The sequence below is a fragment of the Carcharhinus amblyrhynchos genome, chromosome 10 (genome assembly GCF_965287045.1).
Source record: "Carcharhinus amblyrhynchos chromosome 10, sCarAmb.v2.hapA, whole genome shotgun sequence".
In the NCBI taxonomy this organism is placed as follows: Eukaryota; Metazoa; Chordata; class Chondrichthyes; order Carcharhiniformes; family Carcharhinidae; genus Carcharhinus; species Carcharhinus amblyrhynchos.
The window spans coordinates 104811427-104834157 of NC_137333.1; the positions used below are offsets into that span (position 1 = coordinate 104811427).

A 22731-nucleotide genomic window follows, 5' to 3' on the forward strand; every position below is an offset into this window, starting at 1 on the left:
GGAATTCTCTCCCACAGAAAGCTGTTGGGGGGTCAGTTCATTAGATATGTTCAAGAGGGAGCTGGATGTGGCCCTTGTGGCTAAAGGGATCAAGGGATATGGAGAGAAAGCGGGAGTGGGATATTGAGAGTGCACGATCAGCCATGATCATATTGAATGGTGGTACAGGCTCGAAGGGCCGAATGGCCTACTCCTGCACTTAAAGAACAAAGAACAAAGAAAAATACAGCACAGGAACAGGTCCTTCGGCCCTCCAAGCCTGTGCCGATCATGATGCCCTAACTAAACTGAAAAAAAAACCTTCTACTCTTAGTCCGTATCCCTCTATTCCCTCCCTATTCATGTACCCATGCCTCTGAAATGTTGCTAATGTTCCTGCTTCCACCACCTCCTCTGGCAGCGCGTTCCAGGCACCCACCCCTCTCTGTGTGAAAAACCTCCCCCGCACATCCCCCTTAAACTTTCCCCCTCTCACCTTGAACCTGTGCCCCCCCCCTTGTAATTGACACTTCCACCCTGGGAAAAAGCCTCTGACTCTCCTATTTTCCATGATTCTTTGTAACCACTGTGCCACCATGCCACCCACATCACCACTGTAGGTCTACTCACCGTCCTATATTTGGGACATTTCAATACTGGAGAAAAATAGAGAGATTGGCAAGGAGAGAAGTTTCAGAAAGCAAACAGGAATATGCTGGAAAATCTCAGGAGACCTGGCTGCATCTGTCTACACTTCCCACTGCCTCGGCAAAGCAGCCAGCATAGTTAAGGACCCTACACACCCCGGACATTCTCTCTTCCACCTTCTTCCTTCAGAAAAAAGATACAAAAGTCTGAGGTCACGTACCGACCGACTGAAGAACAGCTTCTTCCCTGCTGCTGTCAGACTTCTGAATGGATCTACCTCGCATTAAATTGATCTTTCTCTGCATCTGAGCTATGTAACACTACATTCTGCACTCTCTCTCCTTTCCTTCCGTATGAACGGTATGCTTTGTCTGTGTAGCGCACGAGAAATAATACTTTTCACTATATGTTAATACATGTGACAAAAAGAAATGAAATGAAATCAAATCTATAAGCAGAGGACACAGCTGATGTTTCGAGTCCAGATTTTTAGCCCTTTGCCAATACAGAAAATAAGGAAGAGAACCTCAGAGATTCTGGGATGCTGTTCAGCCCATCACTCTGGTGCTGGCATTGAATCACAGAATAGAATCCCTACAATGCAGAAGGAGGCCATTCGGCCCATCAAGTCCACACTGGAAACAATCCCACCCAGGCCCTATCCCCATAACCCCACATATGTAAGAACATAAGAAATAGGAGCAGGAGTAGGCCATCTAGCCCTTCGAGCCTGCCCTGCCATTCAATAAGATCATGGCTGATCTGTTGTGGCTCAGTTCTACATTCCCGCCCTCTCCCCATAACCCTTAATCCCCTCGCTTATCAAAAACCCATCAACCCGCGTCTTAAATATATTTAGTGAGGCAGCCTCCACCACTTCAACGGGCAGAGAATTCCAGAGATTCACCACCCTTTGAGTGAAGAAGTTCCTCCTCAACTCCGTTCTAAACCGCCCCCCCTCTATCTTGAGGCTGTGCCCCCTAGTCCTACTGTCTTTTTTGAGCGGGAAGAGTCTCTCCACCTCTATCCTATCCATCCCATTCATCATCTTATATGTCTCAATGAGATCTCCCCTCATTCTTCTAAACTCTAACGAGTACAAGCCCAGTTTATTCAGCCTCTCCTCATAGCTCAACCCCCTCAACTCCGGCATCAGCCTAGTAAACCTCCTCTGCACTCCCTCCAAGACCAAAATATCCTTGCGTAAGTGCGGCGACCAAAACTGCACACAGTACTCCAGCTGCGGCCTCACCAATGCCCTATACAGCTGCAGCAAGACCTCCCTACTTTTATATTCAATCCCCCTCGCTATGAAGGCCAGCATCCCATTCGCCTTCCTGACCACCTGCTGCACCTGCAAGCTGAGTTTTTGCGACTCATGCACAAGGACCCCGAGGTCCCTCTGCACCGTCGCCTGCTGCAGTTTTTCGCCCCGTAAGCAATAGTCCTTCCTACCATTATTCCTACCAAAGTGGACCACCTCGCACTATGTACCCCACTAATCCTTCTAACCTACGCATCCCAGGACATTAAGGGGCAATTATCACGGCCAATCAACCTAACCTGCACATCTTTGGACTGTGGGAGGAACCCGGAGCACCCAGAGGAAACCCACACAGACACAGAAAGAATGTGCAGATCCCGCACAGACAGTCGCTCCACCCGGGAATCAAACCTAGGTCCCTGGAGCTGTGGAGGCAGCAGTGCTGACCACTGTGCCACCGTGCACTGAGCTATCTAAACTAATCCCATTCGCTGGTGCCCATAAACATGGGAGAAATGTTTGTTTGTTGGCAAACTGGTGAAATGGGTATGTCTTACCTTTCCATTGGGGCTGGACTTCTTAAAGACTCTGCAAAACAGAGAGAGAGGGAGAAAAGAATGATTGTCAGTATGGGCAGAGATACAACCAACTTGCATTTCCACCATTTACAGAATACCTTCGGTCCATCTGCAAGCTAGACCTAAACCTCCCTGTCGCTTGCCATTTCAACATACCACCCTGCTTACCAGCACTCTTCTTAAACATGGGCACAGTAAGAAGTCTCACAACACCAGATCGAAGGTTTATTTGGAATCACGAGCTTTCGGAGCGCTGCTCCTTCATCAGGTGAGTTGAGAGGTAGGTTTCACAAACACGGCACATATAGACAAAGACATAATTGCAAGATAATGGTTGGAATGTGAGTTTTTACAGGTAATCAAGTTTTTTTTCAGGTACAGTGTGAGCAGAGAGAGGGATAATCACAGATTGAAGAGCTGTGAATTGTCTCAAGCCAGGACAGTTGGTAGGATTTTGCAAACCCAGGCCAAATATGTGGGTTACAGATAGTGTGACATGAACCCAAGATCCTGGTTGAGACTGTTCTCATGTGTGTGGAACTTGGCTATCAGTTTCCGCTCAGCGACTCTGCGTTGTCATGTGTCTTGGAGGCCGCCTTGGAGAACACTTATCCGAAGGTCAGAGGCTGATGCCCGTGACCACTGAAGTGTTCGCCAACAGGAAGGGAACACTCCTGCCTGGTGATTGTCACACGGTGTCCATCCATCTGTTGTTGTAGCGTCTGCAAGGTCTCATTGATGTACCATGTCTTGGGACATCCTTTCCCGCAGCTTGTCAGGTAGACAATGTTGGCTGAGTCACGTGAGTAGGTACCGTGTACTTGGTGGATGGTGTTCTCCTGTGATGGTGGTGTCTGTGTCGATGATCCAGCACATCTGGCAGAGGTGGCCATGGCAGGGTTGTGTGGTCTCTTAAAAATGATCACCAGCAATTATATTCCCTTTGTCTTTACATCCATGGCATCTTCGTCAACGTCTCCCTTGCCTCGGAGATGAGTGGGTTGGACTATGATGAGAGATTAAATAAACTGGGTCTGTGCTGGTTGGAGTTTAGAAGGGTGAGGGGGGGATCTTATAGAGACGTATAAGATAATGAAGGGGATGGATAGGGTAGAGGTAGAGAGATTCTTCCCGCTCAGAAAGGACAGTAGGACTAGGGGGCACAGCCTCAAGATAAGGGGGGGGCAGTTTAGAACGGAGTTGAGGAGGAACTTCTTCACTCAAAGGGTGGTGAATCTCTGGAATTCTCTGCCCGTTGAAGCGGTGGAGGCTACCACGCTGAATATATTTAAGTCACGGGTAGATAGGTTTCTGATAGACAGGGCAATTAAGGGTTATGGGGAGAAAGCGGGAAAGTGGAACTGATCCACTTCAGATCAGCCATGATCTTATTGAATGGTGGGGCAGGCTCGAAGGGCTAGATGGCCGACTCCTGCTCCTATTTCTTATGTTCTTATGCCTCCACCTATCGCTGGCCTTCTATCCAACTTGCTTCACCCCCAACCCGCCCGACAACTGTACAAATCTCATCCTATTTCCAGTTTTCTGATGAAAGGCCATTGAGACTCAAAACATTCGCTCTATTCTTTCTCCACAGATGCTGTCAGACCCGCTGAGATTTTCCAGCACTGTGTTTTTGCATTTACACATCACCTGAAGCACAGGGAAAATGCCCAAAGGTCTTTCTCAGTAAGGTTATTGAATAAAATCTGACACCCAGGTGTGGGCGGGAGTTTCCAGCCGCGCTCGCCCCGAAACTGGAAAATCCCACCCGAGGTCAACGGACTTTTCCACGATCCGTCTCTCACCCGCTCCGAGTCCCGGGGTGGGCGGAATGGGTAAAGTCCCCCAGGGACGTTAGCAGCAAATACTCTTCAGTTTAGTTTGGGGAAGGGCTACATTTTCCACTTACTAACTCTGGAACATGAGGCTCTCTGGCAAGGGCTGAGGTTTACTGCTGTTTGCAGTAGTTGCCCCTTGCGGAGGTGACGGTGAGCAGCATTCCCCAGTCCCCGCGGTCTGTGTGCTGAAGATGCAGTGAGGGAGCGGAATCCAAGGATCACAGACTCACCAACAGTGATGGAACAGTCCATCTATATGTCTACCACTGAGGGGAACTTGGTGACACTCACACGCTGCTGTTCTTGCCCTTCTTGGTGTGGGAGTTGACTTGGATAGCTTGACTTCCTTAAGGTTTATTTATTAGTGTCACAAGTAGGCTCACATTAACACTGCAATGAAGTTACTGTGAAAATCCCCTAGTCGCCACAGTCCGGTGTCTGTTCGGGTACACTGAATCATAGAATTCTACAGTGCAGAAGGAGGCCATTCGGCCCATCGGATCTGCACCGACCACAATCCCACCCAGACCCTACCCCCATAACCCCATGTACTTACCATAGCTAGTCCTCTTGACACGAATGGGCAATTTAGCATGATGCCGGTGTTGGATTGGGATAAGCACAGTAAGAAGTCTCACAACACCAGGTCAAAGTCCAACAGGTTTATTTGGTAGCGCAAGCCGCAAGCTTTCGGCGCACTGCTCCTTCATCAGGTGAGTGGGAGTTATGGTCACAAACAGGGCATATGTAGATACAAACTCAATTTACAAGATAATGGTTGGAATGCGAGTCTTTACAGGTCATCAAATCTTAAAGGTGCAGACAGTGTGAGTGGAGAAACTGTTAAGCACAGGTTACAGAGGTGTGCATTGTCTCCAGTCAGGACAGTTAATCCAACCCAGGCAAGTTGTGGGCGTTACAGACAGTGTAACATGAACCCAAGATCCCAGTTGAGCTGTCCTCATGTGTGCAGAACTTGGCTATCAGTTTCTGCTCAGCGATTTAGCCTGGCCAATGCACCCTAACCAGCACGTCTTTAAGACTGTGGGAAGAAACCGGAGCATCGGGAGGAAACCCACGCAGACATGGGGAGAACATGCAAACTCCACATAGACAGTGACCCAAGCCGGGAATTGAACCCTGCTCCCTGGCACTGTGAGGCAGCAGTGCTAACCACAGTGCTGTGTCTTGTTGAGAGTTGCAGCGTTTACTGGGGTAAGGCGGGACGGGAACATAGAACATAGAACACTACAGCACAAACAGGCCCTTCGGCCCACGAGTTGCGCCGATCACATCAACACCTACCAATCAATAGACCTATCTATAACCCCCAATCCCATTAAATTCCATATACTCATCCAGAAGTCTTTTAAAAGACCCCAGCGAGTTCGCCTCCACCACCACTGACGGCAGCCGATTCCATTCACTCATCACCCTCTGAGTGAAAAACTTACCCTTAACATCACTTCTGTACTTGCCTCCCCGCACCTTAAATCTGTGTCCTCTCGTAGCGACCATTTCAACCCGGGGAAATAGCCTCCGAGAATCCACCCCATCCATTCCTCTCAACATTTTGTAAACTTCTATCAGGTCGCCTCTCAACCTTCGTCTCTCCAGGGAAAAGAGTCCCAGCTCCCTCAACCTAACTTCATAAGGCATGCCTCCCAGTCCAGGCAACATCCTTGTAAATCTCCTCTGTACCCTTTCAATAGCTTCTACATCCTTCCTATAGTGAGGTGACCAGAACTGCGCACAGTACTCCAAATGAGGCCTGACAAGGGTCTTATAAAGTGGAAGTGGGAGAGGGAGTGGAAGTGGGGAGGGGTGGGGTGCGGATTTAGGTTTGACTGATGCACTATGGCAACTATTCACGTGCTTTGTGCTGGGGGACTTGGGGAAGCCCACGCATTCCCACAAGACCAGATCCCCCCCCCAGACTCCAGCTGCAGTATGTCGATTCTGGAGAGGGCGGAAATCGTGTCTTCTGGCTGGTGTTAGTGGTGAGGGACGGGGTGGGGAGGGGGTCCCTGTGGATGGACGAGTTGTCCAAACAACTCAGCCATGTGTCCCTGGATGGTGTCGAAATTCTTGAGTGTTGTTGGAGCTGCACTCAGGAAGTGGAGGCTACGCCATCACATTCCTGACTTGTGCCCTGTCGATGGTGGACAAGCTTTGGGGGAAGTCAGCAAGCTGTTTAAGTGCTCTGTTTATCTCTCAGTACGCTTGCCATCTCCTTCATATCCTGCCTCGACATGTTGGATCTGATTTACTTCATCCTTTATCCTGTGTATCGTCCAAACTGGACACATAATGGAACGGTGATGAATGTTACAACATAAATGGATTAAGACATCACTTACAGAAGCAGAAAGTTAGATCGTGTGGCACTGCTCAACTTTGTAATTCAACAAGCGCAGTCAACAAGAAGTTCCATTTATATAGCGCCTTTAACATCAGCAAATGTTTAAGCCTGTTCATTCGTGTCACAAATAGGCTCACATTAACACTGCAATGAAGTTACTGTGAAAATCCCACGGTTGTCACACTCCGGCACCTGTTCGGGTACACTGTGGGGGAATTTAGTATGACCAATGCATCTAACCTGCACATCTTTTGGACTGTGGGAGGAAGCACTGAAGGAAACCCATGCAGACACAGGGAGAATCAGGGATCCGGGTTCGATTCCCAGTGGCACAGTAATTAGCACTACTGTGCTTCACATTGCCAGGGACCCAGGCTCAATTCTGGCCTCGGGTCACTGTCTATGTGGACTGCACGTTCTCCCCGTGTCTGCGTGGGTTTCCTTCAGGTGCTCCAGTTTCCACCCAGCTCCTTCCTAATCTGTGCAGGGTTGGTGGAATGGCCATTTTAATTTGTCCCTTTGTGTCAGGGGGATTAGGGGGGTAAATATGTGGGGTTAAGGGGATAGGACCCTCTGAAGACTCAATGGGCTGAATGGCTTCTTTCTGCACTGCAAGGATTCTATCACTCTCTGATTCTATGAACGTGCAGACTCCGCACAGACAGTAACCTAAATCGGGAATTGAACCCGGGTCCCTGGCGCTGTGAGGCAGCAGTGCTAACCACTGTGTAACTGGGAATCGAACCCGGGTCCCTGGCGCTGTGAGGCAGCAGTGCTAACCACTGTGCCACTGGGAATCGAACCCGGGTCCCTGGCGCTGTGAGGCAGCAGTGCTAACCACTGTGCCACTGGGAATCGAACCCGGGTCCCTGGCGCTGTGAGGCAGCAGTGCTAACCACTGTGCCACTGGGAATCGAACCCGGGTCCCTGGCGCTGTGAGGCAGCAGTGCTAACCACTGTGCCACTGGGAATCGAACCCGGGTCCCTGGCGCTGTGAGGCAGCAGTGCTAACCACTGTGCCACTGGGAATCGAACCCGGGTCCCTGGCGCTGTGAGGCAGCAGTGCTAACCACTGTGCCACTGGGAATCGAACCCGGGTCCCTGGCGCTGTGAGGCAGCAGCGCTAACCACTGTGCCACCGGGAATCGAACCCGGGTCCCTGGCGCTGTGAGGCAGCAGTGCTAACCACTGTGCCACTGGGAATCGAACCCGGGTCCCTGGCGCTGTGAGGCAGCAGCGCTAACCACTGTGCCACTGGGAATCGAACCCGGGTCCCTGGCGCTGTGAGGCAGCAGCACTAACCACTGTGCCACTGGGAATCGAACCCGGGTCCCTGGCGCTGTGAGGCAGCAGTGCTAACCACTGTGTAACTGGGAATCGAACCCGGGTCCCTGGCGCTGTGAGGCAGCAGCGCTAACCACTGTGCCACCATTCCAGGGTGCTTCACAGCATCAGTACCAATCAAAATCTGACATCTGCCACAGGAAATTGAATCACACTGAGTCCAGCCCAACTCGTCCATGTCGCTGCTTGTACTTCTAACCTCCTCTGACCATACCTAATTTATCAACGTACCTTTCTGTTTCTCATCTGCCGAGCCCGTTGCGTGGTTTGCTTTACTTACGCAAAAGATTTCATTTTAAGGTATTTCTGCTGACGTAACTAACTCTGCCAAGCTTTAACGGCGTCTTAGCCACATTTTAAAACTCAGCTGGGCTGCTGAGAATAGCTCAGAAATTGTCTGCGTTCTTTGAAATTGCAATGCTCTCCAAAAACGGCTTTCTCATCAGCCGAAACAAAACCTTCATGTCCACAGCTGCAAATTGTTTACGAAAGTTAGAGACACTGCTTATACCAAGTAATTTCATAATACATATAACTAAAAAGTTACAATGCTCTCTGTAGCTATTTGTGGGCAATGTAAGGTTTAGATTAAGTCTGTGTTAGGACTAACTTTTCCTGGAATCTCTCTCTCTCTTCTCTCCCAGTAAATCAGTTTTATTGCTTTCTGTAACATGTCAAGCGCTGCTCAATAAAAGGGATTCAACTTCCTATTAGTGCCTTCTACGCCTATTCTGAGGAATGAATGGACCCTACATGTTCTATCCTGAACCTATCTCGCTTCCTCCTGAGCCTTTCACAGAAACCCCACAGTGTAGAAAGAGGCCATTGGGCCCATCAAGTCTGTACCAACCACAATCCCACCCAGCCCTACCCCCATATCCCTACATATTTACAAGCTAATCCCTCTAGGACACTAAGGGACAATCTTTTTTAGCACGGCCAATCGATCTGACCTGTACATCTTTGAACTGTGAAGGAAACCCACGCAGACATGAGGAGAATGCGCAAACTCCCCGCAGACAGTGACCTAAGCCGGGAATTGAACTCAAGTCCCTGGAGCTGTGAAGCAGCAGTGCTAACCATTGAGTTACCGCCCTTTCTATTCTATTTACCTTCATTGCATAAACTGCAGGTGGAAAAGTCTCAATTTGGAAATTTGCAGTCACCTCCATCAGAATACAGAAGGATAGGAAATAGATAGACAGCCAGAATGGAAGAGGGGGAATGAATTTAATACAAATAGATTTTATTCTTTGATGGGGTGTTGATGTCAAGTCCAGCATTTGTTGCCCGTCCCTAACTGCCCGAATCGAGTGTCTCGCTCGGCCATTTCAGGCGGCAGTTTAGAGGCAACCACATTGCTGGGGGTCTGGAGTCACATGTAGGCCAGACCGGGTAAGGACAGCAGATTTCCTTCCCCAAAGAACATTAGTGAACCAGATGGATTTTTACAACATTGGTCATTATTGGTCAGTGATGGGGGGGGAAGTGTACATGGGGTGTGAGAGAGGATTAAGTGGGTGGCACAGTGGGTTAGCACTGCTGCCTCACAGCGACAGGGACCCGGCTTCGATTCCCGGCTTGGGTCACTGCCTGTGTGGAGTTTGCACCTTCTCCCCGTGTCTGCATGGGTTTTCTCCGGGTGCTCCGGTTTCCTCCCACAGTCCGAAAGACGTGCTGGTTAGGATACATGGGTCGTGCTAAGTTCTCCCTCAGCGTACCCGGACTGTGGCGACTAGGGGATTTTCACAGTAACTTCATCGCAGTGTTAATGTTAGCCTCACTTATGATTAATAAATTAATAAACTTTAAACGAAACTATAGGGGAGAATGGACTCCGGAAAAGTAGGATTGTTGAGTGGTTCTAATGTTATGGCTCAGTAACGATTGTCAAGGTAGCTCGACAGATAAATGCAAAGTAATGACTTCATTACAATGCACTGGCAAATGGAAAAGTTTTGTTGAGTTTGCAGAATGGTCCCGAGTTGGTGATAGTCAGCCAGACAATGTCCGGTTGAAATTGCTGCTTCGTATATTTTCATAGATTTATGGGACGTTTGCAAAACACACTCACTTATCTTTGAGATGAATGATTTAGATACTGTCCTTCAAGTTACCAACACTGAAACCTTTTTGTTTGAGCCACATTCACTGCTTTCTGTTGTTTTGCAAATCTTTCATCCAGGCTGCCAGCAAAGGAGGAAAGAGTTGCATTGATGTAGCACCTTACATGACCTCAGGACTCCCCATCCCGCCCCTCACCCCATCAATGCTTGAGGCCCAGCGCAATACTTTCAATCATTGTTGTAAAGTACGCAGTGCAGCAGCCCATTTCTGCGCAGCGTGGCCCTACAAACAGTCAGAGAATCTTCCTGGCACCAGTCACTGTCCCTCCTTTATCAGCATTCTGAAGGGACCCTTCCCCCCCGTGATATCCTGCTGCTCTCCTCCATCATCCCATCCTCACTGCGCCTTCCCGTGCAAGCGCAGGAGCTGCAGCAGCTGCCCCTCGAGGGCGGCGCGGTGGCACACCGGTTAGCGTGGCTGCCTCACAGCGCCAGGGACCCGGGTTCAATTCCCAGCTTGGGTCACTGTCCGTGCAGAGTTTGCACGTCCTCCCCGCGTGAGTTTCCTCCGGGTGCTCCGGTTTCCTTCCGCAGTCCGGGAGGCGGTATTATCACTGGACTATTAATTCAGAAACTCAGCCAACGTTCTGGGGACCCGGGTTCGAATCCCGTCACGGCGGATGGTGGAATCTGAATTCAATAAAGAAATCTGGAATTAAGAATCTACTGATGACAATTGTCGGAAAAATCCATCTGGTTCACTAATGTCCTTTGGGGAAGGAAATCTGCTGTCCTTACCCGGTCTGGCCTACATGTGGTTCCAGAGTTACAGCAATGTGGTTGAATCTCAACTGCCTTTGAGCAACTAGAGATGGGCAATAAATACTCATGATGTGGGTATGCCGGCGTTGGACTGGCGTAAGCACAGTGAAAAGTCTGAGGCTGGACTAAAACCTGGTGTTGTCAGACTTTTCACAATAAATACTCAGCCAGCAACACCCATAAATAAATGAATAAAGAAAAGGTTAGGTGGATTGACCGTGCTAAATTGCCCCTTAATGTGAGGGGGCATTAGCAAGGTAAATATCAGGGGTTACAGGGGTAGGGCCTGGGTGGGATTGTGGTCAGTGCAAACTCGAAGGGGCGAATGGCCTCCTTCTGCACTGTAGTGACTCGATGTATCTAAGAGGCAGCACGGTGGCACAGTGGTTAGCACTGCAGCCTCACAGCTACCAAATAAACCTGTTGGACTTTAACCTGGTGTTGTGAGACTTCTTACTGCTGCCTCACAGCGCCAGGGACCCGGGTTCGATTCCCGACTTGCGTCGCTGTCCGTGTGGAGTTTGCACGGTCTCCCCGTGTCTGCATGGGTTTCCTCCCACAGTCCAAAGATGGGCGGGTTAGGTAGATTGGCCGTGCTAAACTGTCCCTTGGCGTCAGGGGGACTAGCTGGGGTAAACACTTAAGGGTTATGAGGATAGGGCCAGGCTGGGATTGTGGTCGGCGCAGACTCGATGGGCCAAATGGTCTCCTTCTGCCACCCCCCCCACCCCAGCCCCCGCCACTCCTTCCATTAGAAGCAGTGATTTATTTCTCTCCGCTTTATTTCCCGTGGTGCCTGCTGCCTCCTTTCACCCTGGGGAAACAAGGAGCAGATTGGGTCACCGCAGTTCAGCGCGCCAGCATCGGCCCCGCGTCTCCAGCCACCTCTCATTTTAATTCCACACCTTGCTCTCCAGCTGACTTTTCTCCCTCCGCACTCCCCCACCACTGCGGCGTTCTAATGGAGATCAATGTAAGCTTGAGGACCTGCATCTCACCATTCACTTACACATTTCATAAGAACATAAGAAATAGGAGCAGGAGTCGGCCGTCTAGCCCTTCGAGCCTGCCCCGCCATTCAATAAGATCAAGGCTGATCTGAAGTGGATCAGTTCCACTTTCCCGCTTTCTCCCCATAACCCTTAATCCCCTGTCTATTTCACAGTCTCACCACTGAGTTCAGCAACTTCCGAACCAAACCACCGCTAACTTTTCAGACACTGTGACAGTGCAGTTATTTTAACTGCTGATCCCCACCCACCGTTAATAAAATTGGTAACAGCACATTGTTAAGACACCTGTTCTGGTCACCTCACTATAAGAAGGATGTGGAAACATTGGAGAGAGAGTGCAGAGGAGATTTACCAGGATGCTGCCTGGTTTGGAGGGTAGGTCTTATGAGGAAAGGTTGAGGGAGCTGAGGCTTTTCTCTTTGGAGTGGAGGAGGATGAGAGGCGACTTAATAGAGGTTTATAAGATGATGAGGGGGATGGATAGAGTGGACATGTGGAGACTACTTCCTCGGGTGGATGTAGCTGTTACTAGGGGGCATAACTTTAAGGTTCATGGAGGGAGATATAGGAGAGATGTCCGAGGTAGGTTCTTCACTCGGGGAGTGGAATGCACTGCCTGCTGTGATGGTGGAGTCGGACACTTTAGGAACTTTCAAGCAATTATCGGATAGGCACATGGAGCACTCCAGAATGATAGGGAGTGGGATAGCTTGATCTTGGGTTTGGACATAGCTCGGCAAACATCGAGGGCCGAAGGGCCTGGACTGTGCTGTACTGTTCTACGTTTCAATCTCAAATCAGAAATGAAGGAGAGTGCAACGAGATGTAATTTCTCACGGTCTTGTCTGCCTCAGCGTAACTGCAATGTTCTTGATATTTAGAATGTTAATTCCATGACAGGCATTGAGCCTGGCAGGAGGAGTTCTACGCAGTTACTAACCCCTTGGTGGAAGATCTTAGACAGAGACCTTCCCCCGTTGTCTGAGTTGAGGGCCAGGGTTTGAATCTTGGCTTGGGTCACTGTGCAGAGTTTGCACGTTCTCCCCATGTCTGCATGGGTTTCCTCCAGGTTCTCCAGTTTCCTCCCACAGTCCGAAAGATGTGCTGGTTAGGTGCATTGGCCGTGCTAAGTTCTCCCTCAGTGTACCCAAACAGGCGCAGGAGCGTGGCGACTAGGGGATTTTCACCGTAACTTCATTGCAGTGTTGATGTGAGACTACTTGTGACATGAATAAATAAATAAACTTAAACAACATCCTTTCTTGTCAGTTTAGCATCTTACTGCCTTCCTTGAGCCTGTCAGAGGTGACACATTAGGCCACTCGGCCCATCGAGTCTGCTCTGCCATTCAATCATGGCTGATGTTTTTCTCATCCCCATTCTCCTGCCTTTTCCCCATAACCCCTGATCCCCCTATTAATCAAGAACCTATCTATCTCTGTCTTAAAGACACTCAATGACCTGGCCTCCACAGCCTTCTGCAGCAAAGAGTTCCACAGATTCCCCACTCTCTGGCTGAAGAAATTCCTCCTCATCTCTGTTTTAAAGGATCGTCCCTTTACCCTGAGGTTGTGCCCTCTGGTTCTACTTTTTCTTTCCAACGGAAACGTCCTCTCCACGTCCACTCTATCCAGGCCTCGCAATTTCCTGTAAGTTTCAATAAGATCCCCCCCTCCTCCTTCTAAACTCCAGCGAGTACAGACCCAGAGTCTCCAAACACTCCTCATACATCAAGCTCTTCATTCCAGGGATCTTTCCTGTGAACCTCCTCCGGACTCTTTCCAAGGCCAGCATATCCTTCCTCAGGGTCCAAAACTGCTCACGATACTCTAAATGATGTTAACCACTGTGCCACCGTGGCGAATAACTTTCATCCCGGGCCAGAACGAGGGCCCAGATTCAACATCTGATCCGAATGGTGACACACCCGACAGTGCACAGCATTCTTCAACTCAACCATTCTGACTCAGATAGGGTCCCACTAAAGCCAAGGTCGATTAGAGGGCAGCGAAATGTTCATCACAATTAGCCGCTTACATTTGAGACACTTGATAAGATCTTGCTTACGCAGAAGGCGCATCAACAGCTTCCTGACAATTGGCAGCAAACTGGAGACAAGAGGTGTTGAATCAGGAGGAATGCAATCAAATCGTTGTGTCTGCAACATCCTCCAGGTAATTGGCAGTTACCTGAGTGTCACAAAATTACAGCTCACCGTGTGAAAGGCAGGAAATACAAAGCCAGCTGCTTCTGCTTTTTCACTTATTTTCAGTGTTATCCACCCCCTCCCCCCACCCGGCCATCACTACCACCATCTCTGCGATAAGACTGGAGAACGTTATCGCATCAAACACTCCCAGGACAGGGACAGCACGGGGTTAGATACAGAGTAAAGCTCCCTCTACACTGTCCCCCATCAAACACTCCCAGGACAGGTACAGCACGGGGTTAGATACAGAGTAAAGCTCCCTCTACACTGTCCCCCCCATCAAACACTCCCAGGACAGGTACAGCACGGGGTTAGATACAGAGTAAAGCTCCCTCTACACTGTCCCCCATCAAACACTCCCAGGACAGGTACAGCATGGGGTTAGATACAGAGTAAAGCTCCCTCTACACTGTCCCCCATCAAACACTCCCAGGACAGGTACAGCACAGGGTTAGATACAGAGTAAAGCTCCCTCTACACTGTCCCCCATCAAACACTCCCAGGACAGGTACAGCACGGGGTTAGATACAGAGTAAAGCTCCCTCTACACTGTCCCCATCAAACACTCCCAGGACAGGTACAGCACGGGGTTAGATACAGAGTAAAGCTCCCTCTACACTGTCCCCCATCAAACACTCCCAGGACAGGTACAGCACGGGGTTAGATACAGAGTAAAGCTCCCTCTACACTGTCCCCCATCAAACACTCCCAGGACAGGGACAGCACGGGGTTAGATACAGAGTAAAGCTCCCTCTACACTGTCCCCCATCAAACACTCCCAGGACAGGTACAGCACAGGGTTAGATACAGAGTAAAGCTCCCTCTACACTGTCCCCCATCAAACACTCCCAGGACAGGTACAGCACGGGGTTAGAACATAAGAACATAAGCAGGAGTAGGCCATCTAGCCCTTCGAGCCTGCCCCGCCATTCAATAAGATCATGGCTGATCTGTCGTGTCTCAGTTCCACATTCCCGCCCTCTCTCCATAACCCTTAATCCCCTCGCTTATCAAAAACCCATCAACCCGCGTCTTAAAAATATTTAGCGAGGCAGCCTCCACCACTTCAACGGGCAGAGAATTCCAGAGATTCACCACCCTTTGAGTGAAGAAGTTCCTCCTCAACTCCATTCTAAACCGCTCCCCCCCCCTTTATCTTGAGGCTGTGCCCCCTAGTCCTACTGTCCTTTCTGAGCGGGAAGAGTCTCTCCACCTCTATCCTATCCATCCCATTCATCATCTTATACGTCTCAATGAGATCTCCCCTCATTCTTCTAAACTCTAACGAGTACAAGCCTAGTTTATTCAGCCTCTCCTCATAGCTCAACCCCCTCAACTCTGGTATCAGCCTAGTAAACCTCCTCTGCACTCCCTCCAAGGCCAAAATATCCTTGCGTAAGTGCGGCGACCAAAACTGCACACAGTACTCCAGCTGCGGCCTCACCAATGCCCTATACAGCTGCAGCAACACCTCCCTTCTTTTATATTCAATCCCCCTCGACAGGTACAGCACGGGGTTAGATACAGAGTAAAGCTCCCTCTACGCTGTCCCCCATCAAACACTCCCAGGACAGGTACAGCACGGGGTTAGATACAGAGTAAAGCTCCCTCTACACTGTCCCCCATCAAATACTCCCAGGACAGGTACAGCACGGGGTTAGATACAGAGTAAAGCTCCCTCTACACTGTCCCCCCCCCATCAAACACTCCCAGGACAGGTACAGCACGGGGTTAGATACAGAGTAAAGCTCCCTCTACACTGTCCCCCATCAAATACTCCCAGGACAGGTACAGCACGGGGTTAGATACAGAGTAAAGCTCCCTCTACACTGTCCCCCCCCCATCAAACACTCCCAGGACAGGTACAGCACGGGGTTAGATACAGAGTAAAGCTCCCTCTACACTGTCCCCCCCCCATCAAACACTCCCAGGACAGGTACAGCACGGGGTTAGATACAGAGTAAAGCTCCCTCTACACTGTCCCCCATCAAACACTCTATACTGCCTCCACTACCTGGAAGGCTGCAAAAGCTGGGCTACATTCTCTGGAGTTAAAAGAACAAGAAACAATCTCATTTAAAGGCAAAGTTCTGGAGCAGCTTACTGTGGCGGATGTTGAGAGGTTTCTGCCTAATTGGGGAATCTAGAGCATTCTCTGGATAAGGTCCGATCATTTCGGACTGAGATGAGGAAAGATTTCTTCAAAGGGTTGTGAATCTTTGGGGTTCTCTATCCCAGAGGGATGTGGATTTTTTTTATGTTGAATATATTTACTGCTGGGACAGACAGATTTTTGGGTTCTCTGGGAATTATGGGATATGTGGGGGGAGGGGGGGGGGAGGAGAGTGGGAAATGGAGTTGAAAGCCCCAGATCGGCCATGAGGATATTGAATGGTGGAGCAGGCTCGATGGGCCGAATGGTCTACCCCGCTTCTCCTTCTTGTGGTCTTGTGTACACTGTCCCAGCAAATGGTTTTTAACTGTGCCATCCAATTCACAATGGAACATGACAAAAAAAAATCACTTTGGTTAGAATCATAGAAGTGCGACAGTGCAGAAGAAGGCCATTCAGCCCATTGAGTCTGTACAACTACACACTCACCCAGGCCCTATCCCCACAATATGTAGTTATTCCGCTAACCCTTTGACACTAAGGGGCAATTTAGCTTGGCCAATCTACCTAATTTTTGGAGTGCGGATAGAAACCAGAGTACCTGGATGAAACCCATGCTGTTATGGGTAGAATGTGCAGTCTCCACACAGTGACCCAAGGCGAGAATCGAACCCAGGTCCCCGGCCAGTGAGGCACCAGTGCTAACCACTGTACCAACATAGTTTATTGGTTGCTTCCAGCTCTGTTGACAGCAGTACATCAGCTTCCCAGACCTGGTTCTTTGGTTCACACTGGAAAGACAAGGATAACTATATCCTAGTTCCCGTCCCGTTCACGATCACCATCTCACCTTGGACATATATCGGTGATTGCTTTATAGTCACTGCATCCAAAGCCCTGGCATTCACTATCTTCACCATTACAGCAGTTCTTTTTCTTCCTTTATTCTTTCATTGGATATTGGCACTACTGGCAAGACCAGCATTTGTTGCCCATCCCTTATTGCCCCATGAACTGAAGTGCCTTGCTCGGTCATTTCAGAGGGCAGCTAAGAGTCAACCACATTGCTGAGGCTCTGGAGTCCCACGCAGGCCAGACCAGAACAGCAGATTTCCTTCCCTAAAGGACATTTGAGAACCAGATGAATTTTTACAACAATCGATGATAGTTGTCATGGTCACCATTACCCAGACTAACTCTCAATTCCAAATTTTAGAATTGAAATTCCACCAGCTGCTGTGGTGAGATTTGAACCCATGTCCCCAGGGCATGATCCTGGATTACGAGGCCAGAGACATGACCACTACACCACCATGATGCAGGTAGGCTGTTCCTGGTGGTGGGGGGAGTCCAGAGCCAGGTGTCACAGTCTGAGGGTGTTGGATAGATATTTAGTACGGAGGTGAGGAGACATTTCTTCACACAAAGAGTGGTGAGCCTGTGGAATTCAGTCCCACAGGAAGTAGCCGATACCAGGTGGCTGGATATAGCGCCTGGTGGCAAATGGGGTCAAAGGTTGTGGGGAGAAAGCAGGGTTCGGCTATTGAGTTGGACGAACAGCCACGATCGTGATAAAAGGCGGAGCAGGCTCGAAGGGGCCGAATGGCCTCATCTTGCTCCTATCTCCCCACTGGACTGGAAGGGCCCACCAGCACCTTCCCATGGGGGGTGGGGGGGGGTTCCAATGGCAGCGTAGCCTGGATTAGGACAAGCAACGAAAGCAAAAAAGTTCTTGAAAATGATTTGTTCGTGGGATGTGGGCACCTTGAGCTTTTAGCGCCTGTCCCCTGTGTCGCAACAGGCAATTAAAATCAATCAACAGATTCGGGCATCAAAGGGGCCTGGCTGTTCCCCTCTCGTAGGGATTTTGACAATTATCCAAAGAGGGAAAGCAGGAGTGGGAGAAGTGGGGGGGGTGGTGGTGGCCTAAGGAGAAGAGTGGGCAGTTAGAGTTCCCACCTACAGACACTGCACACACCCACACACACACACCCACACCCACACACACACACACACACCCACACACACAGTGTGTGTAAACACTCTCTCACTCCGAGATAATCAAACAGTTTGGCCTCTCAAGATCTCCTGGCGCCAAATCAGAGCGATTCGAATGTTTCCAATTGCTCCTTTATCTCGATGAGAATCGAATGGTTTTAACAGAAGGGAACCGGTGGTGATAGCCCACTGCGGAGCTAAAAACACCTCTCACTCACATCTCCCCGCTTTGATTCGCCGTTGCCTCAGCAACGCACGGCCCACATCAGGCACTGCTCTCACTGACGAGGGTTCAGATTAATTACAAGAATCCCTTTGATGTCCTAATGCTTCGGAACTGCGTTAGCTTCAAAGAGGGTTCGGCCTTGACCGGGAGTTAGCTGCATTCTCCAGGTGACATGACCTCGCTCGTTGGGGCGTTTGTGGGTCACATCACGATTAGGGAATGTCTTACGTCCACCAGAAGGATAATCTACATTGAGTTACTTTGCATCTAAAGCACAGAGACAGATCGTTCAGCCCCGCTGGTCCATGCTGGTATTTATGACCTACACAAGGCTCTGATCCCCATTCATTTAAGTCCATCACAATCCTTTTCTCTATCTCTTAAATACACTTGCACTCAGCCACTCCTTGTGGGAACGAGTTCCACATTCTCGCCCCTGCCTCGGTAAAGAAGTTTCTCTCACATCCGTAGCTGGATTTGATCCGTAAGTGTGGCCTGTAGTTTTGGGCCTCCAGTGTGGTACCGAGGGAGTGCTGCGGCGTTGAACGAGCTGGGGTTAAAAGGTGGCCCCATCACGGCCATTATGACTTGGGGAAAAGATCTCCCGGTCACGCGGGGAGTTCTCCCTGCTGTCCCATCACGTCGCTGTTTCAGGGACCTTGCAAATGGGCTGCTGTGTTTCTCGCTGCAAACTCAATCGTTTCCAGGAGTGGCCGTAAAAGGAAAGGTTTTAAACAAGTGAAGACATTACCTTCAAGAACATTTTACACTCACGCATGGTGGCACCGTGGTTAGCACTCTGACTCACCGCGCCAGGGACCTGGGTTCGATTCTCAGAATTCAAATTCAATTAATAAATCTGGAATATAAAACTAGTCTCAGTAATGGTGACCGTGAAACCATTGTCGGAAAAACCCATCTGGATTCACTAATGTCCTTTAGGGAAGGAAATCTGCCGTCCTTACCCGGTCTGGCCTACATGTGACCCCAGAGCCACAGCAACGCGGTTGACTCTTAAGTTGGTTGAGGCGAAAACACTCAACTCATTTCAAAGGAACCTGGATGTGTAAGAGCTGGAACCTGCAAAATCTACAGACCAAGTGAAGGAAAATGGGATTAAAGTGAGCAGCCAGTTTCTTTTTGGCTGGGGCAGACATGATGGGCTGAGTGGCCTTTATCAGCACTGTAATCTTTCTATGATTCTATGGTTCAACGATCTCACAAGCCACTCAGTTCAAGGACAAATAGGGATGGGGGACAAATGAAAGCCCAGCCAGTGACACCCACATCCCATGATAAGAACAGAGTAAAAGAACCATGAAATGTCTCTTTCCACCGTCGCCCTATTCTGCGGTGGAACAAGGTCATTCACAAGTATGCATTTCACACTGGATCAGTTGCACAAATTAAGCCAAAAATTGCAATGGGGGGTGTCAGCTCTAACTTCTTGAGTTGGGATTCAAATTCCACTCCAGAGATCTAAGCACAGGATCTTAGGATTCCTGGTGCAGTACTGAGGGAGTGCCGCACTGTCAGAGGGTCAGTGCTCAGGGAGTGCCGCACTGTCAGAGGGTCAGTGCTGAGGGAGCGCCGCACTGTCAGAGGGTCAGTGCTCAGGGAGTGCCGCACCGTCAGAGGGTCAGTGCTGAGGGAGCGCCGCACTGTCAGAGGGTCAGTGCTCAGGGAGTGCCGCACTGTCAGAGGGTCAGTGCCGAGGGAGCGCCGCACTGTCAGAGGGTCAGTGCTGAGGGAGCGCCGCACTGTCAGAGGGTCAGTGCTGAGGGAGTGCCGCACTGTCAGAGGGTCAGTGGTGAGGGAGTGCCGCACTGTCAGAGAGGGTCAGTGGTGAGGAAGTGCCGCACTGTCAGAGAGGGTCAGTGCTGAGGGAGTGCCGCACTGTCAGAGGGTCGGTGCTGAGGGAGCGCCGCACTGTCAGAGGGTCAGTGCTGAGGGAGCGCCGCACTGTCAGAGGGTCAGTGCTCAGGGAGCGCCGCACTGTCAGAGGGTCAGTGCTGAGGGAGTGCCGCACTGTCAGAGGGTCAGTACTGAGGGAGTGCCGCACTGTCAGAGGGTCAGTGCTGAGGGAGTGCAGCACTGTCAGAGGTGCCATCATTCAGATGTGATGTTGAGCAGTGGTTGTCCATGCTGATAGATGTTAAAGATCTCAGGGCCACTCTTTTGATGAAGAACGAGAGCAGCCATGGGCAGGCCCGCCCAGTATTCATCCCTCAGCCAACATTGCAAAAACAGATACAGAATCATCTGAATTGGGAGCAGGAGTCAGCCACGTTCGCCTGGCAGGAAGGATACTCCAGTTGCAAGCAATAAAAGAACTAACTTCACAAAGTAAATCAAAGAAAAGTACAGCACAGGAACAGGCCCTTCGGCCCTCCAAGCCTGTGCCGATCATGCTGCCCAACTCAATTAAAACCCTCTACCATTCCGGGGACCATATCCCTCTATTCCCATCCTGTTCATGTATTTGTCCAGAAGCCACTTAAAAGTCCCTATTGTATCTGGTTCCACGACCTCCCCCAGCAGCGAGTTCCAGGCACCCAATCATAAAAAAAACTTGCATCATACATCTCCTTTAAACCTATGCCCTTTAGCTTTGGACTCCCCTACCTTTGGGAAACGAAATTGACCGTCTAGCTGATCTCTGGCCCTCATTATGTTATAGACCTTTACATAAGATCATCCTTAAACCTCCTACGCTCCGGTGAGAAAAGCTTCAGTCTCTCCAGCCTCTCCTTATAACTCAAACCACCAACGTCTAATCTTTGTGGGAGCTTTGCCGCACATACACTGGTTCCTGGCCTTCCTATATTCCAACAGTAACTGCTCCCCAGAGGTTTCACATTAGCCCCAGTGCCGAGAGGTTGTGGCATTGACCGAAACTGCTATTTCTGCTGCTTTACAAGCACATTCCAGGAAATTTCAATTATTTTCGAGTCGAACGATTCGCATGGAAAATATCTCACCTGAGCGAGTTGAACAGTATTTCATATCGAATGTTCAATTAATAGTCTAGCAGGGTTGCATGAAAAATTAATGGCTCCAGAATCAAAATTTATGCCTTGCAGTCTCCGTTGCAACCACTGAAAGCCAGCCATGCGTCGTAAGCTTTAGTTAGAATGTCAATATTGCAGAGCGACTGAATCTCAGCAGAGCTGTGTGGTCAGTCCGAGAACATGACAGCTTTACTGAGCCGCGGTGAAGGGATCCCTGCTTGTATTCGCTTCTACCTCCCAGTTAGGACATGATGTGGAGATGCCGGCGTTGGACTGGGGTGGGCACAGTAAGAAGTCCCACCACACCAGGTTAAAGTCCAACAGGTTTATTTGGAATCACGAGCTTTCGGACCACTGCTCCTTCATCAGGTGAGTGGAGGTTGGTTCACAAACGCATCATAAATAGGCAAAGACACGACTGGAAGATAATCCAATCTGTAATTATCTTGCAATTTTCTCTTTGTCTATCTATGCCGTGTTTGTGAACCTACCTCTCCACTCACCTGATCGAGGAGCAGTGCACCGAAAGCTCGTGATTCCAAATAAACCCGTTGGACTTTAACCTGGTTGGATTAGGACAAGCGCAGGTGGACACTGCAATCGAGCTCAGTGGTCTCCGTGCTACCTTGAACCAGTGGAATGGAAATCTATTTCCTGATTTAACAGCCCGCTTTATCAGCGCACCCTCCAACCACCATTTACATCCATTCCCTCCACCACCAACACCCAGTGGTAGCAGCGTGTACCATCTACAAGGAGCACTGCAGCAACTCACCAAGGCTCCACAGACAGCACCTTCCAAACCCACGACCACTACCATTTGGAGGGCAGGGCAGTGGCATTGTGTTAGTTTCACTGGATTCGTAATTCAGATCCCCTGGGCAAGGTCTGGCAACCGCGGTTCAAATCCCACTACAGCAGATTTGAATTCAATAAAAATCTGGAATTTGAAGCTTAAGGGTGGCCATGAAACCCATCGGAAAAACCCATCTGGTTCTCTAATGTCCTTTGGGGAAGGAAATCTGCCGTCCTTACCCGGTCTGGCCTACATGTGACTCCAGAACCATAGCAATGTGGTTGATTCTCAACTGCCCTCTGAAATGGAGGGTAGTTAGGGATGGACAATAAATGCTGGACCAGCCCCCGACACCCACATCCTAGAAATGATTTTTTTTTGAAAAGGCAGTAGATACATGGGAACACCACCCCCTGGAGATCTCCCTTCCAGTCGCTCACCATCCTGACTTGGAAATATAT

General features: G+C 49.8%; 1 protein-coding gene across 4 annotated transcripts in view; it reads right to left on the reverse strand.

Moving 5' to 3' along the window:
• The window catches only part of arrb1 (arrestin, beta 1), a 106920-nt gene that overhangs the window by 43464 nt on the left and 40725 nt on the right, over nucleotides 1-22731 (reverse strand). For all 4 annotated transcript variants that reach the window (XM_080197999.1, XM_080197998.1, XM_080198001.1 and 1 more), the window contains exon 2: nucleotides 2449-2479. In XM_080197999.1, the coding sequence (XP_080054125.1) occupies nucleotides 2449-2479 (31 nt within the window). The remainder of the gene's footprint in view (nucleotides 1-2448; nucleotides 2480-22731) is intronic.